The following is a 22,458-nucleotide window of genomic DNA, read 5'->3' on the forward strand; positions in this document are numbered from 1 at the left end:
AATCAAACCGAGCCAGCAACATTTTCAAATTTGTCGTTTTGGGCTTTCTTTGGGAATTCTTTATTTCTCTTTATTCAACTTCGGGCCTGCAAGTTCACCAAAAGTATTGACATACGGTTGGTTTAAACAGATTTATTTAAGCTCGATTGCGAAACAAGTTCTTGCAATTTACATTAATCACTTTCGAGGCACTTCCTGGAACCAACCAGTACTGGTATTATATGAAGAAAAATGATCGTGACATGATTAGGACTCGACCCCATGCTCCCTGTGTTGATAGACAGACACCTTAACCCCTAGGCCACCGCTCCCCTTAACATAAGGTTAATTTCGACACATAATATAAATAAAGCAGACAAAATAATAAAATTTATTTGTTTATATACATCAGCATCACACTTTACAACAGTTGTGAATATTTGTTATGTGAAAATGTAACTTGTCGCGTTTATCGATACAAATTCGAATTTCTTACAAGAAGAAAAGAAAAAATATTAAATGATTATATATTGAGAATTACAGCTATATCAGTTCCAGCACATCAAAGGCTCCCTATTCAGTATATACACTATAAATTTGGTACGGTGGAGTAATTTCCCTTGTTGCGGATATAATTGTATCTATAAAAATTGGTTTAAGTTAAAATGCATTAATCTTACTATAAACATTGAGTATGCATATCATAAGTATAAGTGTTTTGAAGAGTATTTTTCAAAATATCAAAAATCGTTTACGATATTTTTCAATGCAGGCAAGAGAAATCATTTCAGCAATCTATGATCGTAGGTGTCCATCCTTTCTTACTGTTGTTTTACCCTGTGTGTAATTGGATGTAAACGTTCGAAAAGAAATAAGATTGTATAAATGGTAAAATGTTTTGAGTGGTAAATAGTCTAAGGCCAGAAAGATTGAATATTGTATGCAAGTACGGATTTAGACATAATTAGAGATTGTTATAGGACTGATATTTCTCCTCTCCTAAAATTTCCGTAGCTAGCAGAGCTGATTTGTGTCATTTACTAATCGATCAAAATCCATTACAACTATGAGATATCGTTGAAATTGACATTTCTCGAGATTAACAGTGTTATAAAATGACAGAGTTCTTATCTATAGGTTCTATAGGTTTGCAGTTTAAAAGATAAATATTTGTTCAAATAGAACACTTTAAGTTCTGTTTATTTAAAACTTTCTTAATTTATTTTATATCATCAGAGCATGATTGTTGTCTTCATTTCAGTATAATGGTTGCAATGGTGACGAAAATAATCAAATTTTGACTACTTCGCAATAGCGGGTGCCAAGTGCCGGTGCTAGGGGGGAGTGAGGGATGTTGCACTTTACCATTATTCATCAGAATCAGACTCAATCAAACTGATTCTGAAGTTTTCATGTAATTTTGTTGTTTCATTGTTTCCGAGGGAGCAACCCTTTTTGCAGATTTTTAAAATTCACAAAAGCTGGTGTCAAGTGCCCGGTCGCAGCTGAAGAAAGTTGCCCTGTACTTCACTTCAGTGTTGTAATGTTTTTCTTGTCATTGATTTCAGCACATTAAGTATAAAGGATTGAAAATCACTTTAGCTGGTTCTGGAAGGCGGTGAGGGATGTTGCACTTATTCATTATCCCTCATGAACCGACTCAATCAAAAATCCCAAAAAAAGTGAAGCATAAATCAAAAAGAAATCACATAAAAATTGAGGACTAGGTTTGATTGAGTCTGTACATGAGGGATAATGAAAAAGTACAACATCGCTAACCGCCTCCAGTACCGACTTAAATGGTTTTCAATATTTAATACTTAATGTGCTCGCGCCCTGTAGCACTGGCATTGACTCAATTTTCAAAACTTTAAAGTAAGTCTGCATTTTTTACGTAATTTTGTTATTTCAAAGGTCTTCCGACGGGATCACTCCTTATCTAGATTTTGAAATAAATCAGAACAAATTTGTATGACCATTGCACAAGTTAGGTTAATAGATCATAATTACATATTAATAGGTTACATTTTTATCATTAAAGGTGCAACCAAATTTGTTTTGAAAAGATGTCACGACTCGCATTTACATTGTGTTATTTCGTGGTAGTATGACTTGGAGGCATTTGCAGACATTTATTGACAAGTGCAAAGGTTATTATTTTCGAAATGACATAATAATTTGTCAATATCGCAATTTACCATGTCATTGAATTTATTAAAATAAATAGAAATCATTTATGCGTTTGATAAGGAAACTATCTTTGGTTGTCTTGTAATTAGGCCAATTAATTGTCTACAAACGAGGTTATTTAATCATTTTCTTACATCAAGGTCAATACTAAGTAGGCCAATTGTTTCATATCTTCATACATAATCAAACAAATTGAATTAATGTTATGCTTGATATTTTATACGATCTATCAGATGTTTTACCAAGAGTCGAAATAATAATATTTCAAATTAAGAAATGCAAATGTTTTGCACTGCTATACTGTATACAAAGTATATATACTAATAAAATGTAAATTACTAATGTAATCATACTAGAAATCCGTAAATTTCAGGGTTGTAATTTGTCCAATCCCTAATAATGCGAATGAACTTGAAAATAGCTCATACACCGTCTTTTCACTAGTTGGTGCTGTTGCCGACCTTACCATAACGCGCATGCTCCAGCAAAACTATAGTAACAGGCACCATTTATATGCACATACTTACTAAACGCAATAACAGAAGAATTCAACATATAACTTGAACAGGTAAAATTTTGAATTTAGAAATATCCGCAGATGTAATCATACGGCGGTTATTATGGAACCTACAATGTGACACTTTAGTGGCATTCCATGAAAAGGGGTATATGGTCCCCAAGTAAAAATATGCGTGTGCCCTAAATGAGAAAACAATGGGCAAAACTAAATAAAATCAAATTTTGAAAGGGGATCTGATGTTATTATAGGTCGTCAAAAGACAAAATTAAAAAGCAGGCAACATATCCTAAGGGCTATTAAACAGTATTCAATAAGGAAATACCGTAAACACCAGACTAGAAAAAACTTTATGTCTTAAATAACCATGGACATGGACTTCAAATAATAATGCCGTGGTGAGCGATCTTTAAGGATCGGAAATATTACATCTTTGATTAAATGAACGGGGGAACTTTTCACAGCCGCCTCAATCCACAAAAAACTGATGTGACAATAAAATGGAGAAAAAAAGAATCCCAAAAGAAAACCCAACACGACAAAAATGCTGCAGGCCCGATTTAACCCTTTCCCCCATGAGCATATTGTGAAAAATAACCATTTTTACTGAAAAGCCTCCTCTTACAAGTTCAAACTGCTATGAAACTATGAAAAATGCTTCAATACTAATCAAACTTGGCACAAATGTTGACTGGACCGTTGCCTTTGTGACGACATGCTCAGTCTTAAATTTCCTGTTACCATGGCAACGAGGGGACATCTCAAAATTGCCAAAAATCACTATTTGCCTCGATTTTTTCCATCAAAATTTATTTCAAAGTGCTGCAACTTTTCAAGGGATTGATATAGAGTCAAAGGCTTTTCAGCGTTGGTTACACGTTACGTTATGATCGACCTGGGGTCATTTTAAGCCTCTCACAAGTCCAAAATTTTCTTGGCGAAGAGGGGGACTCCGCCCCCTTCAAAGCCCCCTAACAGAAGGGGGCACATCCCCCTACTGGCAACCCCCTGATGTATCTTTTTGATGGGGGGCGGCGCCGAAAAAGTGCTCAATTTTCTGAGCAACATTTCTCATACGAAAACATGTGTTTGGGCCCTAAATAGGACATTTTTTCACTATTTGAGGCCTAAAAAAAGGGGGGTCGAAAGTGCGTTGTTTCGCGTATATATGTGGTAAAGGGTTAATTGAGCATGTCCAAAAAAATCCAATTTAATCAAAGTATAAGATTAGTTATTTAAACAGAAAGAAGCTGACAACTTACAAAAAAAAACACTTATGTTACTTATATTGATCATGATTTTAGGCTCGGCTTCATTTGTATGTTTTATGAATTTAATAATATTCATTATAAGTAAAGAGATATAATTAAAGTATTTAAATAAAATGTACACTTCTAAACAATGCTTCAACGCAAATGTTTCAATACATATTAATTCCGGGAAACTGTGTAAATAACTGAGAAACAAAACCAAATTAGGTATTAATATTTAGAAACTCTTAATTGAAACCAATATTAATTAAACCAATAAAAGTATACATCAGTGTTTTAATTTTCTTTCTCTTTTGAAACCTGAAGAAAAGATAATCAATGTACGAGCATCTGAATATGACTTTATAATCGTTATCCCTTTCCCTACTTATAAGTTAACCACAGAAAACATGCTCTATTATTTTCACGATACGGTTGTCCCGATACCACCAATTTGCACAGTGGTTTGAAGACCCTGTTGGACCAGCAAGTAAATAGGTTTTTTATCTCTTCAATTTTATCCTAGTCATCATTTCTCTTCCTCTCCTTAAAGCTTCATGTTCTAAATTTTGATTCCATAACAAAAAAGCTCTGACCACGACACTGAATACAAATATACAATACACTGAGTTTAAAGTGCGTATCAGATGAAAAAATATGTTTCGTATAATATCTACGGATATAATTAAGACCTTCCATATTTCTAGGAAGATTTTAACAAGAGATAACAACTTGATAACAGCTTGATTTTAAAATAGGGCATGTACTGCTTTAATTACGTATAGGCTAGTTTTTGTCAGAATAAGACAAATTATGTTTAAGAGGGATGCAGCCTGGCAGCCTGTGAATTAATGCTGACGTAAAAACACTAACCTACTTAGAGGTTCAAATTATGTTTTGAATCTTTGATAAGATGATTTAATGGTACAGTATATAATGGCAATTAAGTGTCAATTAAAGTAATCAAATCGACCAAATAGTTGGAAAAATGAAGCTATTTCATTAGTTCAGCCACTAAGTATGTTTAAATAATCCAAATGCTAGCGACAAAGCGTTAAATACTGTGTTAACTTTGATTTATGTCATTATCTTGAGGGAAAATTAAAAATCTGATCTTTAACTGTGTAATAATTGCAGCCGTTAACATAAAGAAATAGCTGTAATAGCTGTTTTTATATAAAGAGTTAAAAGACAAATCAATTTGAAATGTATTTAGATATTCTTCATAGTAAGTTTAGAACTGTTCCATCCCGATTACGCCTTTCGTCCCATCAGCTGAATATTGAAGTTGGTCGGCATGGCAGAAATCGTGTGGATGGAAACCAGCGTTTGCGTCTATTAAGTGATAAAAATGACGAATACCAGTTTGTGTTAAGGAATTTTAGGAAATGTTAAACCGTATTTTTATAATAGACCAAGTGTTCATAAGTTTGTTAAATTGATGCAATCTTCTAAAAGGCATACACAGCTAAATCTTGGAAAATTTATCTATGAAGCTTTTTCCTTGCGCAAGACTAGTTTATTGGTATCTTTAGTATCTTTAATTTTTTTTATTTATTTTCCTTTATATTTCCATACTTCTACTTTCACGTTTACATGAATGTCAATGTAATTTGTAGTATCATGATCTGTAACTGGGCAAATCAATAAAATGTATTGTTGTTGTTGTTGTTGTAAAAAGCCATAAATATAAAATTGCACTTTGTTTTTGCGCATGTTTTACTCATGAAGTTGTTGGGAATCTCCATAACGGAAACATGCATTCGAAAATAAAGAAAAACGGAATCACTAAACTGCTAATAAAGAACGTCCAAAACGACAAAATTAAAAAAGTTGCAGGCTCTGTTTGAATAAGCATGTTCATAGACGGTATTGATAATTAATTGCAAGCACGCCCACGCCCCCTAGCACCGGCTTAAGAAAATCTTAACATTGGTAAAGTTTTGAACATGCTCAGATATGATTCTTTTTTTTATCAATGAAATATGACTGTGGTTAAGAGACTATGTTATTTCTGCAAATCATATATGTGAAACAGGAACATTTGAATTTTACATATTTACCTTAAATCCTTTCTCATTACAGATACTTGTTAAAGAGGGCAATCAAAATAAATTAAGAAGCACGTTTGTTTGAATATACTAATTATGTACTTTCTTTAACAATTTGTCTGATAAATGACCTGTTGTTGATTACGAATTATATATCTGTTTCGTACTTGAGACACGCATTTTCTTTAAATCCGACATACATAAAAGTTAAACCTACAGTATGAATACGTGTATTATTTTCATAATAACGTTTTTCCTTTTTTTTAATTTCAAAACATGCAAACACGAAATGTTTCATTCTATTTTTTAGTTTACAAAGAAAAAGATTTCCTAGAAGGTTGAACTTGTAAAAAAGTTTTCCTCATTATATAACAAAGACTGTGTGGCGCCGTTATATGTCGCAACGCCGCTAAATGTCGCACTTGCCGTTAAATGTTGCACCATTGACGCTAAATGTCGCAACCGCCGCTAAATGTCGCAAAACCATTTGACGTTAAATGTCGCAATGTTAACGTTAAATGTCGCAAGAATTTCCCTTACCGTTAAATGTCGCTACACTACCGTTAAATGTCGCAAGATGTAAATTTATGTTGAACTCAAGTTTTATTGTTTTATCATATTAATTAAATCTGCATACTCAATTCGAAAGCGAGTGAATTTATTATAAATGGAACTGCGCTGCAATTTATCCGGCGATAATACTGATCTTGTAAATAAATGTATATTGTTTTGCGTTAGATTTTTAGCTGATCCTATGCAAGTACATATTGATTATTATACAATTGTCTACTATTTGTATGAAACTGCAAAATTGGCATTGTTCTGTAAATAGTTTAGTACAATTATGTCTGTAAAGTGGCAGAAGAGACAGGCTGCCTGAGGTGGCAGTCTGATGGCCTAGTTGACTGAGGAGGCAAATTGTCTCGCTGTCGGAAGAGGAAGCCTAAATTGCTGACGATCTGGACCTTAAGAGTTTGCCTAACGACATGTAATCTAACAGCTTAGAGTCGGCAGCCTAGTAGCCTAAAGTTAGTGACTTATATTATAAATATGGAAACAATTTAAAATACAGTAAAATCACTATGAAAGGTCATGCAAAAGCACATACAATGCATGATTATGGACAAAAACGCCTTTACCTTTAGGGCACTTAACTTTGTAGTCTAATAGCCTAAAGCTGACAGTCTAGGAGCCTGGCAGCCTAAAATTGGTGTCATGTTATAAAAAATGGAACGATCAAAATAATAAAACGGCAAGTTTGGTTTTTCCTAAAATCTACTAGTACAAAGGGCTTCATAATTTACACATTCATTTATCAATACAATAAACTTGATCATGGCAAGTAACATAGTTATTGCATAAATTTTAATCAAGTTATTGCCATTTTCAACAGTTTGAGAATGAATATCGTTAACCTAAACCGGCAAGTTGGATTTATCTAAGTACTGTCTATACTTATGGCTTCATAATTTCCACACTTACTTATTTAGAAAAAGTTCATGATATTGCCATCCATTTTTCCAAGTTATATTCCTTTTTTCACTTTGAAAATAGAACTTTGAATGGTTAACCTATTTCGTTAAGTTGGATTTATCTTAAAAAATTATTTAATGATATCTTCCATATCTGGTAGGTGGATACCATTAATGGCCGTGTATTTTTTATGGAGTAAGGGATCTCTAGTGTTAAGGTCACTGGTGTGATTGTTTTACATTAAGCCTTTATTGTTAAGATTATGTATTTCATGTTTAATACAAACGTGCCAAGGGAGGTCCTCTTCCTTTGAGTTTAATTGGGGGTCCTGTGGGTAAAGGCCAAAGTCACCACTGCCAAAAATAGATTTTAACATTTTTAAAGGTGTTTTAACATTATTCTTTTGAAAGATGTCTTTTATATTTGGTAGGAACATGGAATTGAGGTATTCTCCTTTGGATGGAGTTATGGTTCAGTTCGGTCAAGGTCACCAGTTCTAAAATAGTTTTCTACACTTTTACAGCCTTTATTTATTGACAGATGTATTTCATATTTGGAAGGTAGATAACTTGCATGGTATTCTTCCTTTATATTGAGTAAGGGATCAATGGGTCATGGTCACAAATGCTAAAATAGATTTTAATTTGCAGGATGAAGTTCACACAAACAGTTTATGGTTTTATCAACTTTGCTAGTCGTATGCGTGTTTTTATTTCCATTTTAACGCCAGAAAGGCTGTGGTCATTTCATATTATTGTTGCAATAAATTAAAAAGATGTTTTCTTTACACAGCTGTTCCATTTTTTTTTGTTTTGGAAAATAAAGTTCTTAAAATTATCTTAAAAAAGATACACTATTGTGCGTATGTTTGTATTTATGGTCATTTGAACTTCACTGTGACGTACTCGACATGCGCATTTTAGGACGAACATAAAAGTGGTAACATATGTCTAAAATATCGTCGTTACATATGTACGAGTATGATTCATGTCTTGTGTTTTTCAAAAATTCATTGAAATATTTATAATGAAGCGTTACAACTTAAGATTTTCATTACAGCAAATATAAAAAGCTTAAATTCTCTGGCTAGCTGTCTTCCGCCAAACAGCAAGGCCAACATGAGCTTTGTAACGCCGCAAATCGTCCGTACCGCAAAACGTACGCGTGTGGACGTTTTGCGGCGCATATTGTACACATGTGGACGTTTTGCGGTGCATATCGTACTTGGTACGTTTTGCGGCGAGAGTGTGCCTTTGCGCCGCATATCGTCCATTTTTTCTGTATTAAAATATATTCATTATAAACGTTACTTTTATTGGTTCTGTCACTTTCATATTGTTTCAGAGAAATAAACATTCAAGTGCCATATTATCAAGGAGATGGGACCTTTAAGTCGCCTTGTGAGAGCTTTTGACGCGAGGGGGGGGGGGGGGGGGGGGGCGGAGGTGTGGATGAGGTTGCTTTTAGCCGCCTAGTCATATTTGAGAGAGAGAGATAGAGCTTTTGTTGAGGGAGGGAGATTTTTGCCGCCTTGTCATATCTGAGTGAGCGAGCTATTGTTGTGATGGGGGACGGGCTTTAGCCGCTTAGTCATATTTGAGAGAGAGAGAGAGAGAGCTTTTGTTGAGGGAGGGAGATTTTTGCCGCCTTGTCATATTTGAGTGAGCGAGCTATTGTTGTGATGGGGGAGGGGCTTTAGCCGCCTAGTCATATTTGAGCAAGAGTGCAAACCGTTTTGTTTGAATGCCATAATGTAATTTTATAATTGAACAATGTAATTTTATATTTGAACAAAGCAAAAGGTCACGGTGGCTTTATATCGTCCACCTGCCTACAAAGGCTCCACATGACAAGGGTAGATAACATTGAATTTTACAAATTAAAAGCAAGTACATTTCATGTACTTGGTCAGAATCTGGGTAACTGATATCAGTACTCAATTCTACGTCTGAAATGGTAATCAATATCCAAATATCTGTAAATGACAAAGATGTGGTGATTTAAGCAAAATTCAATAGTGACCTTGACGTCAAGGTCATTTCAAGGTCAATATTATAGTTGAATTATTCAAGATGTCTGTCCTGTCATAAATGTATGAATGACATCTGATCATTGATAACAAAGAAATGGCAGTTTTATCACAATTCAATAATTTGACTTTAAATTATGTCTTTATTTTTTTTATTCAAAGGCAAATAACTCTTGACATATTCAGTCATTTTAGCTCATAAATAAACTTAATCGAGACTTATTGTTATACATATTCTGTATAAAAAAATAAGAATGGAGAAGAAACGAAAGCACTAACAAGGTGAAATAAAGTGCGTTTTGTTGTTGTTGTTGTTGTTGTTGTTGTTTTGGTTAGATTTAGCCTATAATCTAACTTTGATGAGATTTTTATGGTCATAGATATTCTGTTGAAAATTGTCAAGATTGAAGAAGAAATGAAAGCGTTGGAGTGGTAACAATGTGAAATAGACCAGATATTGTAATTCAAGGGCAGATAACTCTAGACATATTGCTTAGGCTTAGGTGAACTAAAATTAACACTCAATAACACCTGATAATAACTGGTCAAAATTAACGAAAATTATATAAACTTTAAAATATGGACGTTATGCGGCAGGACCATGCCTATTTGCCGCAAAAAGTACGTCAGAAAAATGTGAACGATATGCGCCGCAAAACGTTCATATACGTACGTTTTGCGGTATGGACGTTTTGCGGTGTTACAGAGCTTAATGAATTATTTGTATTCTTATTATATGATAGTTACTGAGAATCCTTCATAGTTTAAAGCGACTTGGCGAGTAAAATATCACTTGCCACAATGTCAAAGCGTAAATAGTGTTTGACAAATCGTAAAATGTACTAAATCTTGTGTACTTAATTTAACTTTGACATCTGCTTACTGTGTGTGAATCTGCGTTTATTTATACTCACCACCTGTTGCCAATATGAGCGAGTCCTCCAGAAGAGTACAAGCCATTTTAGATTTTGGAGGATAGTGCAATTACAGATATAGAAAGATGCCCCGATTCCAGAAGCTTCCCCTGGTTCTTTAACGTGCCAAGTTGTTTAAGCACCCATACACAGGACCTCGATTTAAAGTATCATCCGAAAGACTGATCAGTAATTCTAGTTGGTCAGCCCGGGAATAGAACCCACAAGGTCGAGGTTACAAGTATCGCGCTCTATGCGGGCTGGCTGCTTACAAAAATTCCGGTGCATATAATCGTAAATTCTAGCACCCGACTGCGTATCGAATACTACATGATCAAGGAGTACTAGATGATATTTTTTTCGATTTTCGTATTGACCGTGCATTTCATACTATGTTTTTCACGTATTTGCCGTTTCTGTTAAAATAAAAACTGTCTTGATATTCAATCAAGATTTCACGTTTGAAGTGAATATTTGTGATGTTTTTTGGGTTTTTTTTTTTTGAAAATATAACAAGGGAGATATTTTAGAAAAAAATACCTTTCAGGGCCATCTGTCCTTTAGAAATGCATTAGTACTTTCATATGAAATAAGTATTTTAAGTTAAAAGTGAATATGTTTGAAATTAGCCGTAACCAAAAGGTTAATCAGAGCGAAAACGTCTTAGAGAAATAAGGGGAATAACTTTGCAAAAATTTAACTAGGATTATCTGCCTTTTGATATTGCATCATATGATCATAGTGAACAACTAAACTACGTTTAAAGTAAATTCGGTAGTTTCTGAGAAAATAAATGAAATTAATCAAACCAAATTCTGAGAGTGACCATACCATAATACCTTTAATCTGTTGTCAATCAGGGTTACAAATGAAAATGTTAAACAAAAGAAAATACTTATCTATTGAGAATTTAGTATCAATTATCCTTTCTAGCCTAAAGATTACATTATATAGTAGCTCAAAACCTCGATATTTATGTTCGTTAAAGAAACCAAGTAAGACAAAGATAATTTTTGTGTAATGGCAATTACAATTTAATATCTATGAGAATGTTAAAAGTAATATAATTCTACTTTAAACATGATTTTAACATGAATTTACATCTTGCGACATTTAACGGTAGTGTTGCGACATTAACGGTAAGGGAAATTCGTGCGACATTTAACGTTAACATTGCGACATTTAACGGCAGATGATTTTGCGACATTTAGCGGCGGTTGCGATATTTAGCGTCAATGGTGCGACATTTAGCGGCAAGTGCGACATTTAGCGGCGTTGCGACATATAACGGCGCCACAGACTGAATTAAACAATCAAAGGTAAAATATTGTCGTTTTAAGGTGTAGAATTTCTCCAAGTTGTGTGTTCGTCTTTCATTCGTTTGCAAGTTTAAATCCTCGGGAAAAGAAAAGAAGAAAATTAATGCGACATGGCACATAATTTACATTTTTATGTTCTTTTTTCTGTATTTATAGCTATTTAAGGCATTTTCAAAATAAAAAAATACATTAAGATAAAAACTTGAAAATACCAATCCTAGTCTTGTAAAGTAAAAGTACCGTTGAAGCTTAATTAAAGATAAATACATGCATTTAATCAAATCTTAATTAATTGTTCCCTTCCATATTTTCGTTAAAAATGCACACGAATGGGGAATGATTTTTAAGAATTTCGGATATTGAAAGTATAATTTTAAAACTATTGTTAAATATATTATTAATCAAATGTATTAAGCTGCTTTCTTAGACAGAAATAATACATTATAACTTTGTCACAATACAGCAAATTTTTAGATGTATCCCTTTTCCCTACAGAACACCAATGATGTAACAAAAATGATCGATACAGTAAACTTATCTAGGTTTCACTATTCAACATCGTTTCCGCAAATCATTCACTGTATTTTAGAAATGCAGGACATGTATAATAACGGGAATTCTTCAATACAGGTGAGTATTTTTCAAAATTACACCACTCATTTCCTACTTTCATTTTCGGTGAACTGTCAGTATAAAACCTAAATATAGCAAACACATAAAGATAAACATTCACACATAAAGATAAACATATTCACACATAAAGATTTCCTACAAAAGTTCAATATTTAGTACTCAGTGGCCACTTGCATAACCAATTTAATGTGAACTTAGATAAACTACACAAGGCGTGTGTAAATTGCATTTTTTATTTCTATAAAAAAAAACTTTTATTGCCACAACACAATGTAGAAATATAGCTATAAATACTGCAAAATCAGTCATTCATTGCTTAAATACATGTTAATCATTACTTGAATTGTGAATATTTTTACTTTTCTTAAAATTTAAGTATATTTTTCTAAAAGTTGATTTTCCGGAAATGTTTTGGCTCATCTGGGCGGGGTATTCTGCTTAAACTAACTTTTTTTTTTACCGAAAAAGAAACTGGAAATTTGATGCAATGCATTTTCAGAAAAAAATACTTTCGGTTTGAATAACAACAACTTCATGAGCATTAGATTGTTCGACATTCTCCAAAGTTTTGTAAAATATTTCATTATCAATTAAGTTTGTGATGGACTGAGCTGCAACAATTCTGATCAAAATATAGTATTAGTAACCAGTAGATTATGCAACCACGTTTTGATGACAATTTTATCAACTTTTTTTTTCATAAACAGGCCAGTATTTTTCTTTTTTCATTTTTACCATACCAACGTCGCAATATTTTTCTACGTCCTTAATAATCAGAATGATAGCATTGTTTTAGAAAAAGACATACTAACATAAAATACTGAGGAAAAAAAATGTAGCCAGCCCACGAAGCCTGGAGAGCCCTTTGGTTATCAACGTCGCTAATCTGTGTGCATTATGTTTGTGCCTTAATAAATCTTGTGTGAGCCCTATGGGAGATTTGTGCTGTCAACGTTCAACCTACAGGTACATTTCGCTTTATCAATCAATTAATAAGGAATCACCTTATGGTCAAATGTATTTCGAACCATTGGACGTCTTTGTCTTCAAGTGAAGAAGAAAAAATGCAATGTATTTGTGTTACCCGCTGTCTTTATTTCAATTCAGGTATAAACTTTTTTTTGTTTCCTTTTTTAAAATATTATGTGGTTTAATAGTTTTAACATTGCGTCTGATCAAACTAATTGCTGTATGTTTTTTATAATGTAGGATATTTTGTATATCCTTGTCGTCGATTTATCTTTTTGAAATGCTATAACAGGAGGAACATGATGACCCTCTTATCATTCACCATGAAAAGGTGAAATAGGAGTCCTTCTTTACATTTACATTTAAAATCATAACATTGAAAAACAAACAAAAGTGATTTTTAAAATATATTCAAAAATGTTTCTAGAAATTGCACAAGTTATTGGTATAATAAGATGAAATATTGCACTATAATTATAGTCATAAAGTAATAGTAAAAAACCACATCGAATCAAATTAGTTTTTCAAATTCATAAAACGTTTAAAAATCTTTAAAATATATGTACTTTCAATTTAAGAGAAAATCAATGTTTACACAAAAGAAATACAAAATGTAGTTCATAATAAGACTAATAGGTCGGACTTAATTGTCTATCAGCATAAAACTTCACATGTAAATACAATATAGTTCATATTTTCAAATGTTAGAGCGACACATGCTCAAACTGATCACGACTAAACGACAATAGTCTACGTTAAAAAGCACAAAGATATATATAAACAAAGCAGGACGATAGTTTTTCTACAAAGTGTAATAGAATTAACTACGATAAAATGATACCAGGTATCACGATAAAATAAAATCAGTTTATTCATAACAATCATCAGAATCGTAGTCGGATTCATAATCCACCAATTGGGAACCACTTGAACTTTCCATTCCTGCCCCCGTAGAACAAGCTTGGAACGATGCGGAACCTCCTTTCAACAACGGACGGCCATTGCGTATCTCGACTGTGTTTGCCGGCTGCCCGTCCCAGGTCTCCTTTCTGTACCTCCAAAACGGATTGCGCTTTGCATGTTCTCCTCCAACAGGTTTCCTTCGAACGACAATAGATGTGCCTTCGTTTTCGGTTGTAAATCTGAATGGTTCGATGTCTTGGACTTCAAATGTAATCTTCTGATTTCCAGGAATAACGCCATTCAGACGGAGCTGTTTCAGAACCCAAAGACTTCTGTTGTTTATCGTGTACCATTTGTCATTTTGATTATTCCAATGGCCAATTTTCATGTTTCGTAGAAAATCATCGACAGTTATTTTTTTATCACAAATTTCATCCAAAACTTCACCAATAAGTTGTCCTTTGAAAAAAGCAAACGTATTATTTATATTGTCTTGCGAGAAGCGTATCTCATCTGGCAGAACAGAGACATACATTGTTACGGTGAAGCTCAATAACAATTTGGTATGCAAACAGATTGTATTTGACAAGGTTTAAGCGAGCGTTTTTGTTGGTTTTTGTTTCGTCGAAAACGAAAGTGGAAACTTTGTGCAGTGCATTTTCAGGGAAAAGTACTTGCCGTATCTCCATATACATGCAATCGAGATAGTCATAAGAGAAAAAACTTTGTCATGTGAAATATTTCATTATCAAGTATATTTTCATTGGGATGCATGGATTGAGCGGGCCAAGACAGCTTACAATCGCATTTTCTCGGCCTATTCCGTCAAACTTCGGATAAGGGTATAATATGTTCCGATTGCTATGTGCATTTCTAAACTAACGGAAAATATTTTATATATTTTCAAAATGCAAAACTTTATGATTGAAGACATGCATGCATATTTTAATTCAGAATTAAAAGACTATTATACAAAATGTAAATATAACTGTTTTGTTTTGTTCTTACGGACAGCATTTACTTCTAATATAACAATGGACGTTCTGAATATTCATATCGAAATATGCATTATAGATACAAGTATATACAAGGGGTGAAAGGTATTGTTTAACGGTATGTTTTGGCAGTGGATGACCCGCTGATACCTAGCATCTCCTATTACTAAGTGGTTTGTCCATCATTATATAGAAAACGTTGTGCTCTAAAGTATTCTTATCTCGAATTCTTGGTCTGTTTGGTCTTGGTGCGTGTTCAAACTGTGGTTCTTACTGTACATTTATTTCTTTCATAGATTATTGGAAAAAAATACTTAGGACAATTATGACCAAACAATGGATTACACAATATAATTTTCATTTGAACTCACTAAATTGTTAAATTAAAAATTTAGCAGAGGGAGTAATTAGGAAGGGTGAGAGAACTCTTTGAGAGTTATACGACTGCTTTATCATAGAAGTCACATACATTTATTTATTTATTTCTTTTTAGCCCGTTTGTTATAATAGCGTGAAGCTCAAGTCAAATAACTTTGTGAGCAACTGGTACTGGTGTGAATAAGGTAACATTGTCATGCCTCGAGTAGGTCTCAAGTCGTAATCCATGGTTTGAGAAGAAGGCAATATAAGGATTGCTTAGCGAAAAACTATTTCCTACTGACAAGACGTTAGTGGTTCTTTTGAAAATCTTTAATTTCCAATGATGAGTGTGCTTTTTGCAACAGCAATCAACTATCAATATTTGCAACAACGGTCACAAACTGTTATGTGCGACCATCTAAAATGAATCAAAAAGAACAAAAATTGTGATTTTGTTATCAGTCATTTTATTTATCAAGTCTAAAATTTTATATTTGATTATATGAAAAAATACAGGATGGATCAATCAATGCATATGGTTTATAAAGGCAAGGTGAAAGAACAAAGCTCTTTGACACAACAATCTGTACTGTACAATATGACTTCATATTTTGTTAGTTGATATACTCAAAGGCAGTTTAACTAGATATACACTATCTGAATACTATATGCCATAATCACTGGTATAGGCTTGCATATGTTACTGTTAGCCACTCAATTTCAAATATATCATTGACAAAAATACCAAAAAAATACATCTGAATATTCATTTATCATTTCATGAAAATAATAATAACATGTAATATCTAATGATCAAGACTAGAAAATTGTTGAAATTATGTACATATAAATAAAACTAATTTATAAATTTATCTGTAAGAGAATTATTTCTTCTTATTTAAGGACAAGGGATTGAAAACATTCTTATTATGAAAAACAGGATTGAAAACATTCTTATTATGAAAACAACCTCATTATAACAACTAGATAACTTGATAATATAATATGTTTGGAACTGCCCTTCAGTATATCAACACCAAAGTATGAAAATATTAAAGTAGGTTTCACGATAATATATTAACAAGTGCACCAATATTTAAATCATCTTAGAACATGCATAATGTAACAATACACATGACTTGGTATAAAATAATGTATAATAACTGTATAAAAATGTATAAAGGTATTTTAATAGCATCTTTTTACAATTAAGTACTTGTATATTACTTTAAGGACTATACAAAAATTCAAGTTTAAAACTATCATGACAGAAGCCAATCAGGAAGCCTGATATAAATACAAGAGCCAATCAATGACTCTTGACACATGATAACCAATCAGAAAGTCTGATACAAAGGTAAAGAAATATTTCAAACAACAAGACGTCTAATTGGATGTTCTAATATAACAAGGTACCTGATTGGCTCTTCTAACAATTAAAACACATTCTTGCTTTTTAAATTTTGGACAGTTAAACTGTTTTTTTTTTCACACAAATCAACATGTTATAACAATAATACTAAAAATCGTATTTGGATGATATCAACCTTATTCTATAAATACAAACCTTTAGATGTAAGACAGGTTACACCCTATGAAAAAAACTTTCTTATTAAGGCAATCCATTTTCTAATAATAACAACAACAAAATTTTATCGATTTTTAAAAGGAAAAAAAAGTTACCTTAAACTTCTAAAGGAGATGCTATGTTATGGATGGACTTAATTTACAAGGCACAACTTTAATGGACGTTTCAATAAATTTCTTCTGACATTTGAAGAAATGCATAGTCAGCATTTTAAAACATGTAAATTAAGTGTACACAACCAATTGAATGACCATATTGAACAAAAAACATCCTTAATTGCTAACACATTACCGTGCAATTACTAAAAGTGAAAAGAAATTTTCACATTTCATATTTGTATTTCTACAGATCCGCTAAGTAAAAAATACCGAAGGAAAAACAATATTATTGCATCAAAGTTTATAAAACTGCCAATAATGATCAAAATAAAAGCAAATACACAAATTCTGTTGCATATTTCTATTTAGAACATATATAAGCTGTGTAAACTAAAAATGTGTAACAAACAACATTAAACTCTTTTCAATTTTCTTCAAGTTATAAACAACATTAACCTATTTCATAATTTTTCCAATTTCATAATTAAGGTTATGTCATAAAATAACAATACATAAAGAATGTCTACTTGTTTTCATAATAAAAGAAAAAAAATACACACCAAAACTGTTTGAACAAATACAAATGTTTATGTTTTAGTGATACATGACTGACAGGTGAAAATACTTCATAAAATATGATTTTTTTTGCTTACTACTTTTTTCACATTTGTAAAAAGCATTGTCCACTAAATTAAAAAAATGAAATAGTTAAGATATTTTACTCTAGTAGTATTATCCAAATCTAACCATTGCTAAACAATTAAACATTTTGAAGTGTCGTCTTCTGAAGTCCTCAATAAATTGTAAAACGGTGTAAAATTGCATACGTGTCATAGATGAATGGTTTTCTATGAACTTCAGATCGTTTTCCATAAATTTCATAATTTTTTTTCCATAAAATTCATAGTTTTGCATAAATCTCATGGATAGTTTTCAATAACATTCACATTGTTTTCCATAAATTTCATAGTTTTCTTTAAATTTCAAGGATGGTTATGCATAAACTTCATTCATGGTTTACCAAAACCTTCATAGATAGTTTTGCATAAGATTCACATATGGTTTTAAATAAATTTTATTTATTTTTCCATAAACTTTATGAATGGTTTCCATAAACTTTGTGAATGCTGTGTTTTCTATAAACTTCATGGATGGTTTTCCATAAACTTCATGGAGCATTTTCCTTAAACTTCAATCAACTTTAATCATGGTTTTCTATACACTTCATAGATGGTTTAACATGTTTCAAGTTAACATAATGATAATGACAAAATTATTATAACTACATGCTCTTTATCTCTTGAGTAACGTATGTGTAATATTTCTTTGCAGTTCAAAAATACACAAAAATGCCCTTGTATGGATTTCTTTACAATATTTTATCAGTTAAACATGTATGAAAAAAAGAAAACAAATTACACTTCTTTACTTCAAATAATCAAATGCTGTAATAATATAAATATTCTTTCCCAAATGATTTGCCATGGGAACATGGACGCTTTAGTGTTCAAACATTACATCATGTAAAACACTTCTTGAAACATTATATAAACAGTAAACAAAAGTGGATATTCTATTTTCCATAACTTTACAATCAAAATAATATATTTCAAGTAACTTTGGAAAGATGCTTTATTTTATAATACAAATAAGGGGGAAAAAACATACAATATCAGAAGTAGCAGATCTTTTACAAGAAGCTCTTTACACTTAGCACTTTAGGGTTTTTATTATTTTACACTATTTACATAATGTACAGATTCTTTCCTTATTAGGCAAGCTCGAAATTAATATGTGTATCTCATTTAAATTATTTACTACGAAAACAATGCAAAATGTAAAGTAACGTGTGTATATAATATTTGTATTAATCAATTTCTTTTAAAACACTTTAATGTAAATTCTATTATGATAAAAGCGGTCTTCAGCTTTTCTAAAGGTTAAATATGTTATTTTTAGATTAATCATTTCATGTAATTGCCAAATCAAAAGAATTAAGGTGGCAAAATGAAATTGCAGTTGATAAAATACATAAAACAATAAGGAAACCCCTTCATACCTCTAAACTACTCTAATCTGATCTATATATGTAAATTATTAAAACTGACAATTCGTTTCCCAATCTTATACTTTTAGCACAAACATCACTGGCACGCTATAAATAGCTCTCGGGACGCTGTTTTGAAGTAGACTTAACAGATGCATTTTTCCCAGATAAATTTACTAAAATACTTAGTTTTAATATAAAATACTTAGTTTTAACAACACAGAATTGTGTTTCAAAAGATAATATAAAGAAGCCGAAGGCCGCTTTAATAATAAAATTCAAAATTTGGTGAATAAGTATAAATTTAACAATATTGGTAAGTAAACATTAGTTACTTATCATGGCTAATTTTCTTCTTTAAGAAATCAATGTCGTTGTTATATGAAGGCACACAAGTTTATTACTATTCCATTAGGACATATAACAAATAAATTACACTTATATTTATATATATATTTTGATATATCATACTTAAACTGTGTATATAATAACCAGTAATTTGAAAGAAGTAATTGTTTACAACATGTTTTACAAGTTATAGTGAAGTGTTCAACATTTCCTGAATTTTTTGGAAAGAGGATAAAATTAAAATAAAAAAATAACTTGCAGAAAAAATAACAACAAGAACATAACATGAATCCTAATTAATATATAAAAAGATTACTACAACAAATTTGGAGATTGTTACTAAAACCAATGCACAAAAAAAAAATTACGCCAAAATAATTTCATTTTTTATATAACAGAACAAATAAGTCATCCTAATAAGTTGAACATTTTCTTATTGTAACTAAAATAAGTACGCAGTTAAAACAATATCAAGGATATTGCTTCCGTACATGGTACAGTAAGTGGGCAGAACAAAATAATGGTGAAAATATTTTATATGTATATGATATTTTAGATGACAAGACTAACATTCAATGAACATGTGATCAATGTTAAATACACAGAACTTTATGAAGTCAGTTAGGCTGGAAGAAAGCTCTGAACACCACAATACTTGGCTCAAAGTAGTTTTTAAGCTGCTTTTTTTAAATATCTGCTAAATTTTCTTGAACTTTTGCTCCTGAAATTAGCCTTCAGCTCTTCAAAATGAGCCTAACTGCTGCAGATCAACCTAAAGCTCTTCAAATGAGCCTAATTCCTGGAGATGAGCCAAAAGCTCCTCAAATGAGCCTAATTGCTTGAAATAAGCCAAAAGCTTATTTATGGATGATACAGTGACTGTAAACTTGTGAACATTACTACATTTATGTTGCATAGTGAACAATAACTACTGAGATCAAGTATATTACAAAAATACCTTTTATTCTTAAATGTCAACAACTGGACACACACAAAAAATATTCAACCTTATTTGTGTCACTATTAACAGGGAAGGTTAACACATAGCAACACTTGTAAAAAGCAACAAGACTAATCTTTTCACTACTTTTTCCTAAAACTAAGGCAAATGGTACCCGATAAAACATTCCTCCATCAACCTTTATTAAAATCAAAACACCAACAATATAACCTGCCTCACAGGCCCGTACATGTAAAATATCGAAGGAAAATGCCTGAAAATGTATGAACAGTGACTGGCACCATTTCACTATGACGTGATGTAAGGGTAGAATGTCTGCACAGCAAATAATGAAAATTATTTATATCCCTTAACATTTTATAAATTATATACTGAATGACACAATAGTAAAATTTACACCAGCACTTATCAATTTATCTTTAAATCAATGTGCTTCAGAAAATAATTTTCTAATTGTTGTTTTCGCAAGGTCACAAAGCAGTTATGATATTCAACAATTTTTACATAATTCTATGTCTTAAAAATCTAAAAAGTTAATTTTTTTAAGCCTTTATAAGGATATGATTTTTAACCAGCATATTTACAGGTTTCATTCAACCATCAAGTAAAGGATACTGTTTTAATTCAACTTAAGAAAACTGCTGCAACAAAACCAATACATCTATCTGTACATGCAAATTTGCGATAGAAATAAACCTAAACTTGGACGTCATGTCAACATAATTTTTAACATAACCAAGCACTTGTCTATTCCTATCACTTCATTCAATGCTACATTCTTACATATAGTATTTTTGGCTCAAGTCTGTGGCATAATATTTTGATTATAAATCAAACAATCATCGGGTCAGCATTTGTTGTACAACTGATTTTTTTTCTGGGTTGGAACCCTAGTCCTACATTTATAACTTGTATGTCACAAACCTGGGAAAAATATTGCTATGTACTGGCAAAGTAAGTACTTAAATCCTTTGCATCTTGAACATTATGGAAGACAAAAATCTTTTTTAACTAAAGCGTAAACCCAGTGTCAAAAAAATATTTTTTAAATTTGCTTCATTTATTTATATCTCTAAAAGTTTACATTTCAGTTAAATCCTTGATTCAGTGTTAAGTAGAATAACCCATTTATTTTGGTTTTGGAACTACTTTTTGACGTGATTCTTCTGGACTACATTTTTTAATCATTCTGTTGCCCTTTCTGAACTAATTTTTTATATTTTTTCTGACACTGATACACCGGCTAACATTCACTGGGGGAAGATCACCTTTTTATCTAAGTGCTGTCACTGTGTAAATTCACAGTTTTTAGTCTGATGCACCATATAAATGTTCTCTTCTTCTTTGTTAAAATTAGCAGCACACATGGTCTGTATATGTATTCATACACAAGTGGTAAAGCGTCAAATCATGCACTATTTTTTGTCGGAGTAAGCACATCAGTCTTTCACCAGCTTATATATATGATGCTGTGCTCCGTGTTCACTTGTTGAAACTTCAAACACATATGCAATACATAAAACAGTCTCTTGTGTGTCTCTATTACTGACAACCTGTGGACAAAAAATTCAAAAATAATATTACTACATGTATATTAAAGACGTAACAAATAGACTCCTAAATCAATCAGGGAAATTGGGAAAAAAGACCATTTTTGATTGGAAATGAGACCTTATTTTAGCTCCTAGTGATAGGGTAAAAATGAGCTGTCAATAAGTGCTGACAAAAAGAGAAATGGTTCAAGAGAACCTGTGACTTGTTAATACTGTTTGGAAGGAATAAGGTAAACCGCTGCATGATCAAACTTTCTTTGAAAAGGAAAGTCAGTGCAGTA

The 22,458-nt window shown here is 31.8% G+C and overlaps 1 protein-coding gene across 3 annotated transcripts in view; it reads right to left on the reverse strand.

Annotated features, from left to right (window-relative positions):
• Nucleotides 1-16,032: 16,032 nt before the first annotated feature.
• Nucleotides 16,033-22,458, reverse strand: part of LOC132725583 (transcriptional enhancer factor TEF-1-like) — a 30,229-nt gene continuing 23,803 nt past the window's right edge. For all 3 annotated transcript variants that reach the window (XM_060710719.1, XM_060710720.1, XM_060710721.1), the window contains one exon: nucleotides 16,033-22,177. In XM_060710719.1, the coding sequence (XP_060566702.1) occupies nucleotides 22,064-22,177 (114 nt within the window). In that variant the 3' untranslated portion in view covers nucleotides 16,033-22,063. The remainder of the gene's footprint in view (nucleotides 22,178-22,458) is intronic.

This window comes from Ruditapes philippinarum, unplaced genomic scaffold (assembly GCF_026571515.1).
Source record: "Ruditapes philippinarum isolate M1 unplaced genomic scaffold, ASM2657151v2 ctg425_1_1_1_1, whole genome shotgun sequence".
NCBI lineage: Eukaryota > Metazoa > Mollusca > Bivalvia > Venerida > Veneridae > Ruditapes > Ruditapes philippinarum.